Source organism: Colias eurytheme, chromosome 17, assembly GCF_061535395.1.
Source record: "Colias eurytheme isolate Ceu_HAF_F1 chromosome 17, ilColEury1 Martin Lab GWU primary, whole genome shotgun sequence".
In the NCBI taxonomy this organism is placed as follows: domain Eukaryota; kingdom Metazoa; phylum Arthropoda; class Insecta; order Lepidoptera; family Pieridae; genus Colias; species Colias eurytheme.
The window spans coordinates 9,618,481-9,640,474 of record NC_142996.1 but is presented as its reverse complement, the minus strand read 5'-3'; the positions used below and the strand labels follow the sequence as shown (position 1 = coordinate 9,640,474).

At 32.4% G+C, this 21,994-nt stretch overlaps 2 protein-coding genes and 1 pseudogene across 2 annotated transcripts; 2 read left to right on the top strand and 1 right to left on the bottom strand.

Moving 5' to 3' along the window:
• Positions 1-788: 788 nt before the first annotated feature.
• On the bottom strand, positions 789-3,547 carry LOC149901431 (uncharacterized). Its single transcript, XM_090112018.1, has 4 exons — positions 3,433-3,547; positions 2,563-2,758; positions 1,948-2,165; positions 789-1,483 (listed from the first exon to the last, which is right to left on the bottom strand). Exons 1-4 carry the CDS (start codon positions 3,545-3,547, stop codon positions 789-791), a joined length of 1,224 nt encoding a protein of 407 aa, XP_089968144.1.
• A 4,702-nt stretch (positions 3,548-8,249) lies between these two features.
• On the top strand, positions 8,250-10,967 carry LOC149901429 (zinc finger MYM-type protein 1-like; annotated as a pseudogene).
• LOC149901430 (uncharacterized) lies at positions 9,950-10,810 on the top strand. The gene has a single exon (XM_090112017.1). It carries the CDS (start codon positions 9,950-9,952, stop codon positions 10,808-10,810), a length of 861 nt encoding a protein of 286 aa, XP_089968143.1.
• Positions 10,968-21,994: the final 11,027 nt, after the last annotated feature.

Here is a 21,994-nt window from a genome sequence, read left to right as displayed (position 1 = left end):
CCTGCAACATCAAAGAAATGCTTAAAAGTTTTAAATACGTTTACTTTATCTTTTCGGCCTTTTTCTTACTTGGAAAAATGTAATCATAAAATGACTTTAAAATGTTGTAGAAAAACAATTATTAATTTTAATTGTTACTTTATGTTACATAAAAAAATACGTCATTGCCTGCGTATATTTTGGTAAAAATTTAGGTTTATAAAAACTTATTTGCTCTCTCTTAAATTCTATAGACAATTATCATTTAGATTTAGCGTAAAAATGGCTTGCTTTAACTACTTAATTAAGTTAACTCAAAAACTTTAAATTTCGATTTTGAATCTAATTTTTAGAATCCATCTTAAAATCAAAGGCATCGAAAGCTATGAAGGGATGATGATGAAAATACTAAGAGATACAAAAATAAACCTGAGAAAAAAATATATTTATTTCAGAGAAAATTTAATAATTCACATATTTTGGGGAAATTGTTTGCCAATAACTTCTGAACAGTCATTTCAATGTATCTTAAATAAAAACAACGGAAAGTTTAATTTATTTATTTCTCATTCTTACTGAAATAGGTTTCTGTTTATGCAAAGGTGATAAAAACTTTGCAAACGAATGTACAAAGTTTCGTTAACGGTATTTAACTTTTCTTTATTTCGAGCTTCCTTGCATTTAAAAGTTCTAACAGGGAATCATTTTAACCTGTATAATGATGTTCTTTGTTTGTCTTAAATCCTGAATGTACTTTGAATATTATTTGATACATTATTTGGGAAGAAAATCTTAAGAACTTTCAAGTTTCAATTCACCATCAATCGCAGGGTATTGTAAGTAGAATAACTAAACTTCATAACTGATAGGAGACACGCAAAATTCAGTACAGCCATCCCTCCTGCTGATATGCTCAAGGTTTTCTGAGCACTTACAAGCATCATTAAGATGGTTCTCCTGTTGCTGACATTAAACTTCTCCCAATTGCAATTATAAATTGCCTTTTCGAACATTTCACAAGCGTCCATCAGTTTTTGCCCAGCAAAACACTCCATCAGTATCAAAACAAATGAAAAAGGTATCTGTAAATATGTGTTCTCAATGCCTCCGAGCAGTTCTGATATAATAGCCAGTATGCAAAATATGAACTCAATCGCTTTAGTGATGCTAAAAACGCTTTCGAATTCTTCTATGACTTGTATGTTCCTTATATGTAAGAATATGATTTCCTTTAGCCGCTCTGTTATGTATGCGTTAATGATACTGGTTTTCTTAGCGTATTTATACACTATGCGTTTCTGAAGTGACGTGGTAAAGTCTTTGGCGTCTTGCCATAAATAATTGAGTTCCTTACTAAGGGATATCATTTGGGATTCGCTGTACCCTAAGATTATTAAATTCATAGCAGTGATGCTGCCGAGAGAACACACGCATAAGTACACACTAATTCCAATCATGGCGGATGCTATCTCGAAGTTGGGAGATTCGAGCATTGGTTCCAATCCTGGAAAGTTTTAATATTGTTTTAGAGTTAGATTTTTGGTTTAAAATTTAATATTTAATTGGTAAATATAATGTGAAAGTATTTTAATCTAGTATTTTTTACATACAATATCATAATAAAGGTGTATCGAAACTTATTATTATATTTTGTGTTCTATTCTTATAAATCCATACTAATATTGTAAATGCGAAAGTAACTCTGTCTGTCTGTCTGTTACTCAATCACGCCTAAACTACTGAACCAATTTGCATGAAATTTGGTATGAAGATATTTTGATACCCGAGAAAGGACATAGGCTACCTTTTATTGCGAAATAATAATATGTACCACGGGCGAAGCCGGGGCGGACCTCTAGTAGTCTCATAAATAAAAACAGTATATGGGCATAATATAATATACTTAGTAATAAATTAACAAAAACGCAAATTAAATACTTTCGCAACTGAATTAAATCAATACATTACCATAGATAACAAGCAAATCCTCAGCCAAATGTCGTCCAGGCATAAATATAGGTACAGCAATGTACAAAATACCATTGATGGCCATAGTAGCCCATACTGTGGTAGCACGTTTCTTGATAAATCGGAGTTGTATGTGCAGGTTCTTTGAGAATGAGCTTTCAGGTTTCACCAGTTGGTTCAGTAGGAGATAGTTTTGGATTAGGCTCTGAACTTTTTTTCTGAAAGGAAGGTAGGTACTGTGTTATTAAATTCCGTGCAATAATGCAATAAATTCTTGTATTTAACTATCTACATTTTAATTTCATTTTATGTATGTTTAATGGCGTATTCAGAGTATTACTTATTCCAATGCTTTTGAATTTCTCCAGAGATTTTAAAAAAGTTTAGGTAATTCGCAAATCCATTAAAAAAGCGTGTGTGCCGAACACACGTGTCAGAAGTGAAACTTCTTTGGCAAGTTTCAAAGATACCAAAATCCTTCCGTATTGATAAGGCGCGAACTTGAAATTTAACTCTCAACGCGCCTAAAGAAGTTTCACTTGATAAATTTCTTCCATATTCTTCAGAAATGATTGAATGTTATATCAGCAAATGACTATAATAAACTTGACTCACTTATAAATGATCATATAGAACATTTTAATGAAGGAAGGCTGGCTGCACATAGCCAGGGAGATCACAACAGACGCAGCAATGAGGTTCCCCGTTTGAGGACATCTGACGATCACAAACCAACACACAGAGAACACGTATACATAGTAATAGCAGATGTTACTGATAATCCAGAGAATGTAGAGGAAGATGTTGATGGCTGGAATAAAAGGATGGATATATTTGATAATGATGGTAAAAAAAAATGAATTTTAAATTAAAAAGTGGATTTTATTCCCTGATAAAATGTAAATAAATATAGAAGACAAAAATGTTGCATTCGATTATTAGGCTATAATGTAATAGGTAGGTAAGTTACTTTAGTCATTGTGTTGTTATGAACATGTCTACACTAATATTATAAAGAGGAAAACTTTGTTTGTTTGATTGTAATGAATAGGCTCATAAACTACTGGACCGATTTTAAAAATTCTTTCACCATTCGAAAGCTACATTATCCACGAGTAATATAGGATAGGTTTTATCCCGGAAATTCCACGGGAACGGGAATTATGCGAGTTTTTCTTTGAAACCGCGGGCGGAGCCGCCAGCGGAAAGCTAGTCTTTAAATAATGGGTACAATAATTTAATTTCTCCATAAATAAATGTTGCATCGAATAGTATAGTAAATATTTTGGGGGTAATAGAAACTCGTTCTCGTATCGTTCTCAGCTAAATATATTGATAGGTATTTAATTATTAGAATTCATTTTTTAAGAATTTTATAAGAAAGTTAAAAAAATTACTCCTTTTTGAATATAATCATAACATTTTCTCAGTGTAAAATTAAACTAGATTGTGTGTAAAAATATTTCATAAGTGTTATCGACTTACGGCCATCATTATTTTCATGTATCTTAACATTGAATACTCTTAGCAGGATGTCTAGATTTTCAAGCATTGTTGGCAAATCACAATAATCTAGACCGAATTTACGAAAACTCATCATTGAAGTCTTTTAAATTTTTAATATAATATTACTAAGTATAAGAATACAATGGGTTATCAGATTATATTAAATGCACAATATAACACACACTCTCCCCAGAAATATAACTTCTGAAATAGCTATCTTTCATTTTAAGTGACCAAAAAAAATATAAGTAGGTATGAAATTAATGAAATAATTTGTATAATTGGATCATTTTAAGCTGTTTAATTTCAATTTTCAACTTAAATCGAATCATTAAGATCCCTAAATTAATGTTAATTTTGATAATTATATTAATTAAAACATTTTTCACTTTAAAACATAGCAGACGTTTGATTCATGTCCATTAAAATTAATACTGACAATCGTTTTTATAAGCGAAATACGGTCAGCATAGCTTATATTATTAGATAATAATATTAATCTTTGTATGCAATTGCAAATTTATAAAAAGTATGTAAAAATGGAAGTTTGAAAAAAAAAAAAAATTTATTTAAGACTATACTTATTAACATCCTTAAGAGGGGTTAGGCGGTCAGCGAAAATACAGCTTCGGGTACTACTTTATTTGGGTAGTAAAATAGTAGGTATATTTTACTACCCAAATAAAGTAACAAAATTAAATTGCCATGAAGATTCGAATATACAATCATTTTATAAACAGGCAATATAATTACCATATTTTTCGTAAATTGATGGTGTAATAGCCCCTTGTCAACGAATAGGTCTCAGCCTCAGCTGTCAGCTTTGTGATTTATCTTCCTCATCCCCTTGTATTATGAAACTGATGAAGTCAAGATTGCCTTAAAAGCTAAAGAGTATGTTTGTTTTTGTTTGAACGCGCTTATTCCAGGAACCACGGATCCGATTTGAAAAATTATTTCACTATTAGATAGTTCATTTAACGAGGAAGGCTATGGGCTATAGTATAAGGATATCATCATGCTTAGACCAATATATAGGAGCAGTGGCGTAGCTAAGGGGGGGCGGCGGGGGCGGCCCGCCCCGGGTGTCACCCGTTTAGGGGTGACACCCGAGCCCGACTATGACCATCAGTTATAGTTCTTTCTATTTATAAAAAATCGTAAATCTGCGGCAGAGAGCATAACCGCCACTAATAAAATTATCTAGGTAACTATAATATCGTACCACGAACATAATAATTGATATTAAAAAAAAACAATGTGCACAGTGTCAATCGATCAGGGATTCCCCCAAAATTTAATACCCCGTTCGCGCATAACCAACGCTAGTCAGGGGATTCCCTCGATATAGCGCTCGTCACTTGTATTGTGGATTGGGCTTCTTTTGTTTCCGACCGCATTCATTTCAATATTCGCTTACGTGAACGTGTGAAAGTCTAGTGCAAAGTGTTTGTTAATTATTAGATATTATAAACAACATTTTTTGTATAAAAGTCGATTCTTGAAGAAAATAAACAAGGTAAGTGAATTATTTTTGTTATTACAGGTAATACTTACATTTTTTATCCATTTAGTTTCTAATAGCAGTATCTTAGATTATTTTGAAAAACCCTTCAATTTTATTCTCTTTTAATTACTGTGTATTTTAAACTATATTATTGAGACGTCCTAAATGATAAATAGGTACCTAAAGAAGGTATTTCAGACGGATTGCAATAATATTTTTTTGTTTAGCCTGGGCAAGTATTACTTATCTACTAAAGGTATTTATTTATTAAAATAGGTTTTAAAGACTTTGCTGGTGTAAAAAGATTTTACTTATATTTCTACACGTTTTACGATATTACTTTAGGTAATAATGTTTAATTGTAAATAATATTCTTATTTATTATTAACTTACTTAATATTTTCCTATCTAATAGCAATGGGATTTGTTTACAAAAACGGAATACATTAAGGCCCCATTGTTCAAAATGTATGTTTCTAAATCATGGTTTTTGGATAGAAATCATCATATTTAAAATCCTAAAAAAATATATAGCACAGATAAACGTTTGATCTAGTGACTTTTTTGGATAAAAACACAATATTAAACATTTAACTCGATCAAAAAAAAATCAGAAGTAACATCGATTTTGAAAGCATAATCAGTTTTATGAGAATTAGGGGAACGCTATGTTTATGAAAATTTTACATTTAATTTACTAATCAGGTTTTACAGGGAAATTTTTGGATAGATTTATAATTTAGCCCTTATTTTTTTCTATATAAAATATAATACGTAAAATGCGACTCGCGCGCACCACGTCAGTGCCGCCAGAGTCCAGCCGGACGTCATCGAAGGAGGACCTGTGCTAGTTTTGCTCCCGACCACGTTGTAGTCGCCGCTCGCGTATTAGAACCGAGCGGCGAGTAAAACGGCGAGCACGTCACGGTATAAATAAATCAGTAGTTTGATTTTGTTTGTTATCCTAGGATTATTGTTGTAAATATAAATTAACTTCTTATTCTATACTATTAAACGAGCAATATTTGCATATTAATATATTTGTTTGTAAATACAGTGTGGAAATTTTCGATGGGCCCTGGGTGAAAGTACTAGAAATACTGGAGATAGCAAATTTCCTTTATTTTAAAAAGAAATAGAACTGCATTCAAAGATTTTCAAAAATTCATTTTCTTCGACCGGGAATCGAAAGAACTATAAAATCCGTTGCGTAGTTTCAAAAATTTAAGCGTACAAAGGGACATAGAGACATAGGGACAGTGAAAGCGACTTTGTTTTATATACTATGTAGTGATTTAAAAAAATTACCTTGTAAAATGTTTTAAAAATTACCTTGCCTGAGATCCTCTTTTATATGGGTTGTTGAATAGGAATATCGGCAAAGTTTTGAAGTACTAGTAGAAAGACTATTATGATGTTGGTTGATCTGTATTCAATGAGTATGACAAATATTATTTTTATAAAACAACAATCCACGATGGCGCCGACGAAAATTTGACTTTTTCGTGATGAATGTCATTTTCATGGTTTTTGGGGTAGCTATTAACGAATATGAGGCCAAAACTAAAATCCAAGATGGCACCGACGAAAATTTTACATCTTTTCGTCATGGGTGCCATTTTCATGGTTTTTGGGGTAGCTATTAACGAATATGAGGTCAAAACAATAATCCAAGATGGCGCCGACGAAAATTTTACATCTTTTCGTCATGGGTGTCATTTTCATGGTTTTTGGGGTAGCTATTAACGAATATGAGGTCAAAACAATAATCCAAGATGGCGCCGACGAAAATTTTACATCTTTTCGTCATGGGTGTCATTTTCATGGTTTTTGGGGTAGCTATTAACGAATATGAGGTCAAAACAATAATCCAAGATGGCGCCGACGAAAATTTTACATCTTTTCGTCATGGGTGTCATTTTCATGGTTTTTGGGGTAGCTATTAACGAATATGAGGTCAAAAAAATAATCCAAGATGGCGCCGACGAAAATTTTACATCTTTTCGTCATGGGTGTCATTTTCATGGTTTTTGGGGTAGCTATTAACCAATATGAGCTCAAAACTAAAATCCAAGATGGCGCTGACGAAAATTTTACATCTTTTCGTCATGGGTATCATTTTCATGGTTATTGGGGTAGCTATTAACCAATATGAGGTCAAAACTAAAATTCAAGATGGTGCGGACGAAAACTTTACATCTTTTCGTCACGGGTGTCATTTTCAATCATTAATTGATTATTATTCAAATTGTTGTAAAATACACTTTTTTAAGTTGGTTGAATACACTAACATACTTATTACATACTTATATTCAATTACATATTATTTTGCCTTTTTTATTTGTTTTACTTTTAATTATTATTACCAATATTTTCAGAAGAAAATAAATTAATGTATCCAGAACGAGAGTTTCATTTTAAACTTTAAATGTATGTATAAAATAGACCAATAAACCAGAAGCGTTCTTTATGTTGAGATGATGTTGATTCTACAATAAAAATGTTAGATTCCATGATATTTTTATTTCTAAGAGCAAATATTTTTACGAAAAATTAACAATAAATTATATTTTATATTGTTTCTATCGATTTTAATAATAAAGTAAAATTTGAAAAAGGAATGTTACCTTTCAGAAAAATTTGCTACCCCTAGTATTTCAAGTACTTTCCATTCAGGGCACATCGAAAACTTCCACACTGTATATATACAAACAAATATATAAATATGCAAATATTGCTCGTTTAATGGTATAGGATAAGTAGTCAATTTATTTATCAAATACATTCCTACGATAGCAAATAAAATCGAACTACTGATTTATTTATACTGTGGCGTATTCGCCCGCCTTCATAGGTCACCGGAGTTCATGCCGCGCCGGCTCCTGCGCAACGCGGGCGCGAGCCGTCTCAGTGCCTAAAATGCCTAAACTTTCAGTATAAGGGGCTCTTAAGTTTAGATTTTTGATTGAAAGTTATCATAATCATATCATACAACTTCGCGTACGTTGATTTTGCTCCGAGATGAGCAGCTCGAGCACTCGTGGCACGGATATCACAATTAACGGTGGAGTTTTTAACTAATATTTTTCTAATAATACTTAAAAACATATTTACACCCAGACGCAGGATTGTTAGGTAATATAAATTAACAATCCTGCGTCTGGGAAAAATATATTTCACAAAGCTAGTTACGTAACGTGTAGGTGTTTATTTACTGTTATAATTAGTTTATAAAATCAACGTTTCACTTACTAACTAAAAATATTTTTTAGAATACCCAGAACGAAATATGCCTCGGGGAATTCATACTTCGAAAAGACAAAGCGGGTTTCAACAGAGAAAAGCCAAAAAGGCTAAAATGGATGAAATTCAGAGCATGTCCGGTTCTCTTTTCAAATATGTCACAAAAGCAGATAGCGGCCAAAGTTCAAGTAAAGTACCCGAGTCTCCTGCTGACGAAAGTAATGATTCACATCTTGGAGACTCACATTCAGATAGCAACATCGACAATACAGAATCAATGAAGACGACCCAGGACCTTGACGGAATCAAAATAAATAATGAAAATGACGCCGTTAATGCTACTTTCGGAGATAGCATTAGCTTTGAAGAATCAGTTCAACACTTGAGAGATGTTTCACATTGGAGTTTACCGGTACCTGATAATGTTCGCATTGACATAATAAAAAAGGGCAGTGAACATTTCCAGAACAAAGAAGGACCGTTTCCTACTGTATCTCGTCATGGTTCAAAGATTAAAGGTGATTCTCGTCATCTTTCACAGGAATGGTTTTATAAACCGATGCCTAGTGGTGAAAAAATTCTACGATCATGGATGGTATTTTCTCCTATATCAAATAACCTGTACTGTTTTTGCTGTCGTTTATTTGCTGTCAGTAACATACAAACAACATTTACAACTGGATTTCAGAAGTGGTGGAAACTAAATCCTAAAGTATTGGACCATGAAACTTCATGTGAACATTTAGAAAATTTCGAAAAGTGGAACGCTTTGGAAATGAGATTAAAATCTCACACCACAATAGATGATGCAGCCTTGCAATTAATGAATACGGAAAAACAGAAGTGGAAAAATCTTTTATCTCGATTATTAGATATAACATTGTTTTTGGCTAAACAAAACCTAGCATTTCGTGGACATGATGAAACCAAAGGGTCGTCTAATAAAGGTAATTTCTTAGAACTAGTTAAACTGCTGTCAAAGTATGATGCAGTACTCAAAGAACATATACTATATTTGGAGCAGGAAAAATCACCTAAAGTAACATATTTATCGCCAGAAATACAAAATGAGTTCATAAATGTTTTAGCTAATCATGTAAAATGTCAGCTTGTAAACGAAATTAAATCGGCAAAATATTTCGGTATCATGTTTGATAGCACACCTGACGTTTCACATGTTGATCAAATGTCTGAAGTGATTCGTTATGTAAAAATTAATAATAGAAAAGTAGAAGTCAAAGAAGTATTCTTAGGATTCTTTCCTTTACATGGAAAAAAAGCAGCTGACTTAAGCGCTGAAATACTAAAGAAGCTTGAAAACGATGGCTTAGATATTATGATGTGTCGTTCTCAAGGTTATGATAATGCTGCAGTTATGAGTGGTATACACGGAGTGGCACACAAGCTATTATAAAAGAAAAAAACAATAAAGCAATTTTTATTGGTTGTATAGATCATTCAATTAATTTATGCGGCCAACATTCGTTCGCACAAAATGTGACTTGTGTTACATTTTTCGGAGCAGTGGAAACAATATTTAACTTTTTTTCAACTTCCACAAGTCGTTGGGAAGTGCTCCTCAATCACAGCAAAGCATCTGTTAAAAGACTTTCGACAACGCGATGGAGTGCTCATTACGGTGCAGTAAAAGTATTGGCTGAAAATTTTGATGGGATAATATCTGCAATTGAGGAACTATGTGACCAAGACGTAAATTTAGAAACTAGAGGTGCTGCACAAAATCTTATGCCTGCTGTGTGCAATTTCTCATTTCTTTGTTTTCTTTTCTTTTGGAATGATGTGCTAAGGGAAGTGAACAATGCTCAGATCGCATTACAAAGTAAAGGTTTATGTGTTGATGAAATAATCATAAAACTAGAAGCACTTCGTCTATTCATTGGAGAGAAACGGTTGCATCTAGCAGAAGAGGCAATAGATTTTGCTGTACAAAAATCGGAAAAATACAACATTTCGATGGAACGACGAATTCGTCGCAAGAAACGCATGCCCGGTGAGTTAGCGTCGTCCACCGAGGCTGGACTTACACTTAGAGCGGAACTTCAAAAGGACATGTTAGAATGCATTGACAGATTCAATATTGAACTCGAAACAAGAGTAAAGTCCATTAAAGACGTAGCTTCATTGTTTGAGGTTGTGCAGTCAAAGACCTTGCTTTCGGCAAACACTGAACAGTTAAAATTAGCTATATCAAAATTTACTAACCTTTACGATGAAGTATCAGAAACAGAACTCCTTTTAGAAATACCAAGATTGAGAAGACATTTAAAAGCGGCTAATATTACTGTCTCTAATTGGGTGATACTGGACTTTTTGAAATTTATTGTGGAATGGGATTTTACAGAATCTCTTCCGAATCTAACGGTAGCACTAAAGTTATTTATAACAATATGTGCATCAGTAGCTTCATGTGAGAGAAGTTTCAGCAAATTAAAATTAATTAAAAATTATTTGCGGTCTACAATGACCGAAACCAGATTAAACAATCTTGGTATTTTAACGATAGAACATGAAGCAACACAAAATATAAATTTTGAAGACGTGATTTCGGAGTTCGCTAGTGTCAAAGCTAGAAGGAAGAAATTTTAATTTTTAACAAACTAAATTTGTTTTACATAATAAACAAATATTTGTAATAGGTACTCATATTTTAATAAAACGTAAATGATTATAACTTTTTTTTATTTTAACAGTTTCGATTGAGTTTTAGGGTGACACCTATAAAATCCGCCCCGGGTGCCACCTATGCTAGCTACGCCACTGAATAGGAGCAGAGCAATGCGGGTAAAACCGCGGTTTACAAACTGCTAGTAAAACACAGACGTTTTACTGAGATAAACTGATAAAATTAATGTATTGTCACCGATTCTCGATGTGTATAAAATTAGAATTTAAACTGTCCGTTAAAAGTCGAGTCAAAAGATTACATCTATATTATCTATATAATTATTAATATTATAAAGAGGAAAGGTTTGTAATTATGTTATATGTATGTATGTATGTTATATGTATCTTCACTGAGCAACATAGGCTATATTGCATTTTCAATAAAATTAGAGATCCTTACCAAAAATGCAATAATGTAACCCAAGGTGTAAAAAAATTTCTTAACTAAAATTATATCATCGCGTGCGCTGCGGAATCTCCTTGAAGTACGAGGATGGTTCCTTTGAAAAAAAAAAACGTAAACATGTAGGGTACCACGGGCGAAGCCGGGGCGGACCGCTAGTACTAAAATATAGGTGAAGCTAATAATATAAGCGTGTTAAAAATAGACACAATTTTATCCTTAGAGATAAGTTGTAAGATTCTTTGTAAACAAACGGGACAGACCTAATTAGGTTAGGTTTAAATGAATTATTAATTTCAAGTCGCTTGTTCTAATTTAGATTGGGAAAAGGCTGGGATAAAATATTTATAGCTAATTACATTTATAGTCAGTCTCAATTGTATTTCATTATATTATTGGTTAACTATCTATTTTAGTCGTCAAAATTGCAAAATCTTTATTGCAACATATTTTCCTTTTGAGTAGGTATAATATTATAATACTTCGGTTACTTTACATGATTTAACGTTTATTTTTTGAAGTGAAACTTTTTTAAGGGCGCCTCATGGCAATACCATATTACCATACCATATTGGTATCTTTTAATAGTGCCAAAGAAGTTTTACTTCTCACATGTGTCATGTGTGCTCGGCACACACTCTTTTTTGTTGTTATTATACAGGGTGTCCCACTGTTGGTATACTAAGCTCAAAGGAGGTTATAGCTTGGCATACGCTGAGTTCGTAAAAAATACTTATAAAATTCCAGCTACGCATTTTTTTTCAAATATATGAATTCTTAAAACTCTATTTGTACACCCAAAACAAGCAACCCGCCCAACTTTGCCACCAGCACGTGAGCTATCGTTTAAGATTATGTTTTCATAGACAAAATGCTCACATTAGAGAAGCGGTATATGATGCCCCTGCGCGAAGCTAGAGAAGAAAACATGGATTTTCAGGAAAAAATTAGTAAAAAATTTTTGTCGTAATTTTGTTGTTTAAGTATTTTTTACGTGATCAGTGTATGCAAAACTACAAGTCACGCTTAGTATACCAATAGTGGGACACCCTGTATATTTAAGAAACAGAATAAAAAGTACATTTTGATATTTTAGAAAATCGACTAGCATTTTCAACGTTAATTATAATTACTTTTTTATATATTTTATTCAACTAATCATTTTTGCTGACCGTACCAGATAGTGAGATATCAAAACGATCAATTGAAACAAATATTTGTTAAAACAATATTGGCGTCATTATTATTTCTGTGAATTAATTGTTAAGTCTCTTTGCATTTGTTCGTTATTATAAATCAATATTCGTTTTTTGCTATCTGCTAATGAGGTTTATGAGGAAAAAAATATTCGTTGTTTTATTCATTGTATTGAGTAGACTTTAACCACGATAATAGTATTATTTATAAGAAGCAATTTAGTGTATTTGTCGCCTGTCGGCCTTATCACTTAGTACTGATCTCTTCCAGGCAACCAGAGAAGAATAAAGTTTTTAAAGGTAGGTAGTATCTATTTTTACCGTGCTTTTAACTAGTTAAAATGTACAAATTGTCGTTTTATGAATCGCATTTAATTATGATGTTAATATTTATTTCTAAATAGTACTTTTTTAGTCATGACGATTAGTAATGTACGATCAGCAAAATATCACCAACATACATATTTTATACCCATGTTTTTTCAACACTTTATATCATACATTAGCGTCTCAGGTGGTCTTCAAACAGTGCAAGTCACTATCCATAGACATTCTGAGCCTTCTTTTTATTTAATTAAAAATGAGCACTTTTCGATAGGCAAGTTATCATAAATTGTTTTGATAAAAAATGCGTGTAATGTGTATGCTGAGCGTCAAAAGTGAAACTTTTTTTGGCAAGATTCAAAGCTACCAAAATCTTTGCTTTATGACGTGCAGGTATTGCCGTGACGTGACCTTGAAATTTTATTGTCAATGCGCTTAAAGAAGTTTCACTTCAAAAATACGTGGTTATCAGATCGGTGAAGGTAGGTTCCCCTCGGGCTCTTGGACTATAAGTTCGGTAACTATGATAAATGGAGGATCAATCATCGGTGTTGGCTCGGACGCGTCACAAACGCAAAACGGTGTATTGTAGCGATATTATGAACGAGGTGTAGGAAAAAATGGATGCTGCGTGAATTTTATTTAATAAGGGGTGTTTGGTAAGTTGCTTGAGAAACGAATTACAATATTCGAATAATAAGGAACAAATATAGTTCAAGAGATTTCTTGCAAGTCTTCATGGTTGCAAATACAATAAGGCTTTCAAGAAACTAAGTAGTCGTTGTCAAAAGCAATAAAAAAAAAACTAAGCAGTGATGCGGATGGGAAATTATAGTCATTGAAGTTGAATTTGCAAAGATATCGTTGTATTTGTAGACGTATCTACACATTTTGTCCATAGGTTTAAAGTTCGTTAGTTTAACATATTATATAAACCAACCATCAGGACGTGACCATAAATTTTCGGTCACAATCTTGTTAATCCTTGATGATTTAATGATCATTTTTTTTACCATATTCACATTCTTGAATACATATCAAGACCTATATTTTTCTGGTTTAATATAATATTTTTTAAAGTCTAGATTATCTAGCTTAAACTGCTGGCTAGCAGCAGCATCGCTTCGCCTGATGGAAAGTGGCATGCGTGGTCTAGGATGGAGCATTTATTTTTATTATTGCGAATAGGGAAGCGCTTGATACAACGCGATGTGGTCAAAGATGGTACGCGCTTCCCTATAAGGTACCTGTTCATTCTACGCTTGAAAATGCTGACCTAATAAATAAAATATTTCAGGACAATTTTCACACACAGCACGATCTGATCCCATACTAAGCTTTCGCTTGTGTTATGGAAACCAGATGCCTATTCACTTTCTCACAAACTAAACTGCCTTCTCCAAAGTTAATAGCTCTACTATTAAACGGAGGTAAAGCGGCAAGTCGGAAATGAGCTATTGGCGAACGTAGGAAATTGCGAGCTGCGCGTTTGATCGCGCACAATACTGCAATCAAATAGCTATTGTTTTTGAGCTTTTCGTGGTAATAAATTTTACCTTTGTGTTTGAGATGTGATTGTTACTTTTATGGTTCATCAGATAGGTGTGGTAGCTGTAAATGATATTTGTTGTTTGGTTTTTTTGAGGAGGACTTAATTAATTTTTTAGGTTTTGATGATGTTGTGCTAATATCGTCATCTAAGAAAGTAGTATCGTAGTTATAAATAATTTGGAAAATCCAAAAGTGCACGCCTCATAATTTTTTTTAAATAAATATTTATTAATTATTATTTTTGTTTATTTAATAACAATTAAACCACATCGAATCAAACCCTGAAAAATGAAAGGGTTCTATTCCTGAGCATACTCAAGCGTAAGAGAAAAAAAAAGACTCGATTAGTAAAGTATTTCGGTCGCTATCGTGTTAACAAGAAAAAGGATCCGCACATACAGACACACGGACGTCCAAGACAGAACTTTTTTAAACTGTTTTTTAACTAGTTTAAATAACAAAAATGACATCAAAAATATCATGAACGTTAAAAATAGTGTTTTTTCTTAATATGTGTGTGTATGTATTATCTTACAAGTGCAATGTATGATACATAAAGACATTTTAAGTTTGAAAAATCAGATGTTTTGCGCGAAGTGACAGTAGTACCCACCTCAACGCTTCGCTTATGAGGCGTGCAATATAAACTGATGTGCAATAAGAATGCCAATTAAGTATTAAATAATATTTTACAATAATTTAGTCTTCTAACTTGTTTCCTGTATTCTCTATTAAGGTTTCTTTTAGTTGATTTACATTACGTTTATTCCTGAAAAGTTTTAAAACATCATATAATTAAACTCAAGCTTTAAGCAAACACACGCATTAAACCTATCTTCTTACGCAAAATACCACAGTACGATCACAGATAAATAGTATACTGAACCCATTGAGATAATATTACTACGTATGGAGGAGACACCACGTACAAAATCTGTGCGCCATTTTTTTGCTCTAAGTTTTAAAAATTATTATCTAGTTAGGTACTTACCGATGAAAGTTATTCCTTTGCACTTTTCCGTATTATTTGTATTATTTGTGCAATATCGTAACACACACGAAGGCATATTTGATGCGTTTCACTTTAAAACAAATAAAAAATGAGCGTGCAGTTACGCCATATGGCGTATGTTGAGCGGAACATAAGTGATGTAGGCGGTGCCGTCTCCATATGTATAGCTCAATGACTGAACCACTATAAATCCGACGCAATACAAAACTCGAAGTCGAGTGAACTGTGCAAACAAGATAAAACTTGTGTCATCTCAAACCATTGTTTTGTTGATCTAATCCTGGTTACCATCTTATAGCAGTATTATTCCTAGTGTGGGAAAGGGAAGGCGCTATACGACCTATATAGCGCTGTCTCTTTTCCACGCTGGAAGTAATACTGCTTAAAGATTCCGCAAATATACATATATATAGATATGTATAGATATTGCGAACTCGGATAATATTAAGGTCGCGATAACATATCGAATGACAGATGATACAACTAACTTTGAGGTTTCCATTGTTTTCAAGATGGAGTTTTGGTTACAGACTTTTGATGTAGAGATAGCTTGGAATCAGGATTGGAAAAATAAATAGATAATATAGGTTGCAGAATGATCGAAGTAAGTTTCAAGATCAATATATCTGTTTGAATCTCTAAGGTTTGTATGGTAATTGGTAAGGTATCTTGTTATAATATTGTAACGAGAAATTAATCACCTAAAATTCTATTTTGATAAGCCTCAGCTATTCTTATTCCAGAGGAAAATATATAGTTCCTGTAATTTAAGTGTTCACAGTTATTACCTATACGTATACGCAAAATTTACAACTTTTTTAGTTACAACTTCGTAGATTTTTATAGATTTGAACTTTGACGAAATTATTCGTACAGATTAATTATACATTGATAAAAATTCTATTTTATTTTGAACTCGGGTGAAACAACAAACTGCTAGTTAATAAACACGGTACCAAATCGTGTGACACGAAGACAAACCCAACATGTGGTAAATAATAAATATAAAACAACTTTGTTTTGTGACTTTTCACGTATTTATGGGTAAAACCGCGTCATTAAAATAGAAATTCGGGCTGTTTGTTTCGACGTTGACTTTTGAGGGTTCTGTTTACAGAAGTGAATTTATTATATACTTACGTATGTACATATGCGCAATGCGACTTAATTATTATGTCGTTTTAAAGAATACAAACCTTGTGTATACGGTTTTAGATACTAATATGTATTGTGTGCAACCAACTTTAGGATAATTTTCTTCCTATTGTAGGAACGCTTTCTCTTATGAAGTGATAGGTTTTAACTTTTAATCCGACATGCCATAAAACTTTTGCTCTGAATTTTGGAAAATCTGAAAAAATATGGATGTGATTCAAACACTCAAACAAACACAACTTTCGAAAAGCTTACCACACCATTATTTAATTGAATATAACTAAAAGTATTTGTTACAATGTGATAATATTGTTTAAAATTAGTCTAATATGATTTATATATATACGTTGTCCCTTTTTTTACATCTTAATAAAATCTATAAAATTATTTGAAATGTTGTTTCATCTCCAGTGTTATCCTAAAATAAAGTAGCATCTTTGGTGAACCGGAATATATCAAAAGGTCATAAAAATTAGTGATATTTCCCGTACGTTATCATAAATTACTCTGTCAATCCAATGTTCACGGGATCCGAATGGGATATGGATCTTTCTATATTTGTTTCCAAGCCTCGTGTGATCATTGTAAATAATATTATCGAACTCGTTTATTCTCGTTTGGTTCTTTATTTGTGGTATTTATCTAGCTATAATGCTTTATTTTAATAAAGTTCAAATCAATTCAGATTTATTGCCGAATCTTCTAGATTTTTATGTTTGGTGAAAGAATATAAATTTTAGTAGTCTCTATTTAATTGAGTTAGACTTTTTGTAGAGGAGGATTCGTTTAGTTTGTTTTTGAATGTATTTTTATTACCTACTAGCGGTCCGCCCCGGCTTCGCCCGTGGTACATATTTACGTTTTCTCTACATAAGAACCATCCTCGTACTTCAAGGAATATAAAAAATTATCGAAATCGGTTCAGCCGTTCTCAAGTTATGCGCTTACCAACACATTTTGGGATTCATTTTATATTATAGATTGATAGATTTTCACTATGCATAGGTCATGTTTTAGACGGTATGTGTTGGTATGCATTAAGGAAATCAAAATTAATTTCTATAATATTCTACTATGTATTTATCTGTTATAATAGCCAATTTAAAACAATATAATATGATAATTATTTATCATTAACATAGTCAATCACTTATAATTAATGTATAATAGGAATATTGAGTGCATATGTACGGAATTTATATCTATAAATATTTCACTGAAAGAAAAAATATTATAATATTTTTTTAAAAGAGAAATTAAAAAGATTTAAAAATTGGTCTATTTTATTTTATAATATTTGAGAAAAAATACGAACATCTAAAGCTTTTCATTTGTATTGGCTTGATATTTTATTACGGTTGTTTTTGCGCTAGCTTATTTTAATAACAAACATCCTGTCCATCAATGCCTTAAAAAGAGGGGGTAAACACTATATTTATGGAAGAAGAAATAAAGAGGTAAAAGTTGAACCTACATTCCTTACAAAAAAAGAAAATGGCGCGACCACGTGTTTTGGCGCGCGAAAAGTCACAGTCAGAACGGATTAAATATGGCCTCCATAAGTATTATCTATTATGTTCATACGGAGCGTAAACCGTACGTAATACGAAACGTATGGGGAAGATATCACTCAGGAAAATAAACAAGTCTAGCTATTGATATGAAAATCTGTTCACCTTTGTATGCTTTGTGCCTTGTTTCAGAAAATATGTAGGTATTATCTCTCGTAGTAGTTACAACAAATAATTATGATACTTAAATATTATGGTATTCATTTTTAGTTTTCTTTTATTAGAATTAGAAAAATTTTACAAACTTCAATAATTATCAATGAAAGTACCGAATTAACAATATAAAACGACTTCAAAACTTTAAAAAGCCTGAGTAAATATTAGTTTTCTCGCGCCTTATCTAAAATACCTGTAATTGTTTCTTTGTGATGTTAAAATATAAGTAATACCATAGACAAATATAAATATTCGTCCATGGTAATACTAAGATTTTAATACTATTTTGGGACATAAATTTATATAAATTTATAATTTTGGGACGATTAAGTTTTAAAAGGTGTCTTTACAATTTATTTATCTAATGTTTAACCATTGAGATAATATTAATAGGAGACGACACCGCCTACATCACTTATGTTCCACTCAACATACGTCATGTGACGTATGTTGAGTGGTTTTTTTAATGGTTTTAAAGTGAAACGCATCAAACATGCCTTCGTGTGTGTTACGATATTGCACAAATAATACGGAAAAGTGCAAAGGAATAACTTTCATCGTTAAGTACCTAACTAAATAATAATTTTTAAAACTTAGTTAGAGCAAAAAAATGGCGCACAGATTTTGTTCGTGGTGTCTCCTCCATACGTAGTAATATTATCTCAATGTATTTAACGCTTCAAAATATACATCATGATGATAATTTGTATTGCCTACTTCTTAAAGTTTTCTATGGTAAAAGGTTTTTGCTAATAATAAATAGCAAGGATGCGGAATTTTCGAATCTTGGTTTGGAATTCCGCCTGTTATTTCTATTAGGATTATAAAATTATGTGTGGAAGGGAAGTGGAATAGGCAACTTAAGTTGTTTCATGTTTAAAACTATAAAGATTGTAATTAAAATATTAGTGAACATTAATTACTCAGGACTCTTTGGACGGAAGCACAGACGGAAGGCTATTTGGCACGCACTATATTATTTACAAAACGCAAAGGTCACAGGAGCGGTGTAATTAAGTAAATATTGAAAAACCGAAAGCGCGTATACATTTTGTTACAGTGACTGAAATGCTAGTATAAGTACCTACTACTGTGTTTGTTTGTTTGTTCGTCTCTCTTTTACGTCGCAACGGACTTTTGTAGAGTCTGGAAATATTGAAAATATAAGTCATACTTCCTTTCACTAGGCGGGCGAAAGACAAGTACTAGACTAGACTAGACACTAACTATACGAAGCTTCAATAATTTATAGTAAACTAGCCGTCCGCCCCGGCTTCGCCCGTGGTACATATTTCGCAATAAAAAGTAGCCTACGTCCTTTCTCGGGCATCAAAATATCTCCATACCTAATTTCATGCAAATTGGTTCAGTAGTTTAGGCGTGATTGAGTAACAGACAGACAGACAGAGTTACTTTCGCATTTATAATATTAGTATGGATATTATGTACCTACTCTTTTACGAACATAACATAGCAGTAGTTAGTTACAATCATAAGTGCAAGGTTTTGCTCATAATTTTTTCCCCGTGTAATTGTTAAACAGGTGTGTAATAAAGGAATTCTTGTATTGAATATTAAGTGATTAATCATTGGACGTGTCTTTGTGCTCATTGCGCGGATTCCACATAATCTTGTATAAGCTTTGAAGCCATAGAATATTTCTCAGATACGGCATAATCTGTTTATGGCTACAAGATCGGAATTTGGAGCGTAATTGACCTGTATTATTTTCTTGGAAGGTTTGAGATCATTGTTTGCGTGATTAAAATATTATAACTAGATTATTTTAATACTTTTCTAAACTATTCTGAAATAGCAGGATGATTTGGATTCTTCAAGCTAACTTATAATATAAAATTTATTAGAATTAATTAATGAATTTATGAAAATTAATGAGTCTTTAAAAATTTCCAAATTAATGAAAATCTTTAAAAATTTAGGATTTTCAAGTTTATTGGGAGAACTATTTTTAATGTTTTATAAAATAAACACTTAAATTTTAAAATAAACACAGATTTTGGAAAAGAGGACGATTAAATGCCGGCTAATTGCGCAGAAGGTCCAACACTATATCATATACACACATCAGTTGATATTATAAAGCTTTTATTGTTTGTTTGAACGTGTCAATCTCATGAATATTGATAGAAACTCCAGTCCTTCCAATAACTATCCTACTATCCTATCCTATTCCTACTAATATTATAAATGCGATACTTTGTGAGGATGGATGTATGTATATGTGTGTGTATGTTTGTTACTCTTTCACGAAAAAACTACTGAACTGAGTATATTGTGTGTCACGTGTGTCACGTGTACACGGAAGCACAGTAACTTTGATTAACACAAAGGATAGATTTAATCACACGTGAACGGGAACTATGCGGGTTTTTCTTTGAAAACGCGGGCGAAGCCGCGGGCGGAAAGCTAGTATAGTATTTATATGTAAAGCTAATATAATTTCATAGTATTGATAGAAGAACACATTAACATTCGATGAACGTTCAGTTCTATCATATTGATCACTGCATGGTCTATGACTCGGTAAGGTTAAATTAATAAAGCAGTACACGCGTAAACTAAACGATTGGTTATACTACGTTCACATAAGCCTATTTCATTATAATTATTTAACATGGAGATAAGTTTGATATTAGTTGATCCCGAAATTTGATTGGAAATATCAAATATTCATGGTTGTTGTCATTCAATGTGTGTGAAGTCCTGCATGTCCCCTAGTGGGGTAAGGGGCAGATGCATTATACATTTGTTTCACTGATCGATTTTCTTTTAGGGACAAGTAGGTGATCAGCCTATCCTTCCTTCTGTGTCCTACCAGACCAAGACATTTTTTTCTTCGTCTCCAACGGGAATCGAACCCAGGACCCCTCGGTCATTCAAAATCATTCAATGTAATGAAAGTGTAATGTTTTAATTGGTTACATCATATGCTTTGTTTGATAGAGATAAGATTAAAAGGGTGACTCTCTCTGAATGTGAAAATAACGTTGAATTTTGAAATGATGTTCCCAAAAATGGAGAGATAAAAAATATCCATAGATATTAAGAATTGGCGATATAATTAGATATTTATTTCGAGTTAATCAAAACTTTTTATTTGGTTAAATGTTGGCTAAGTTTATAGCAAAGTTTAAAATGAAATAAACAAATTTTTTAGCAAGAAGAAATTGTCGAAACTGAGTAGAAAATATTTATATAAGACTAGCGGTCCGCCCCGGCTTCGCATGTGGTACATATTTACGTTTTCTCTACATAAAAACCATCCTCGTACTTCAAGGAATATAATAAAAAAAGAATTATCGAAATCGGTTCAGCCGTTCTCGAGTTATGCGCTTACCAACACATTTTGCGATTCATTTTTATATATAAAAGATAAGATTGAAATTCCGATATCTTAGCGTACCTCACATGATTAAGTTAAGCCTATGGACACCTCTCAAGTAAAAATCAATTAACTTTCCTTAGCAATTTTAATTTGACATGGATCAATCCTTACTTGGCTAACATTTCTAGCCTAAAATGAATATAGACAATTAGACAGGTGACGATGATTAGCTGATGATGATGTCTTATAATGTTTTCTCAATACTCATTGACTTATTACGAAGCAATAGATTGTCTACCTTCCGCACTTTGTCATAACCTTGCAAGGAAACCACTTGGCAAAACATAATACAATGGTAGAGGAATACATAAGCTTCGATAAAGTACTAGCGA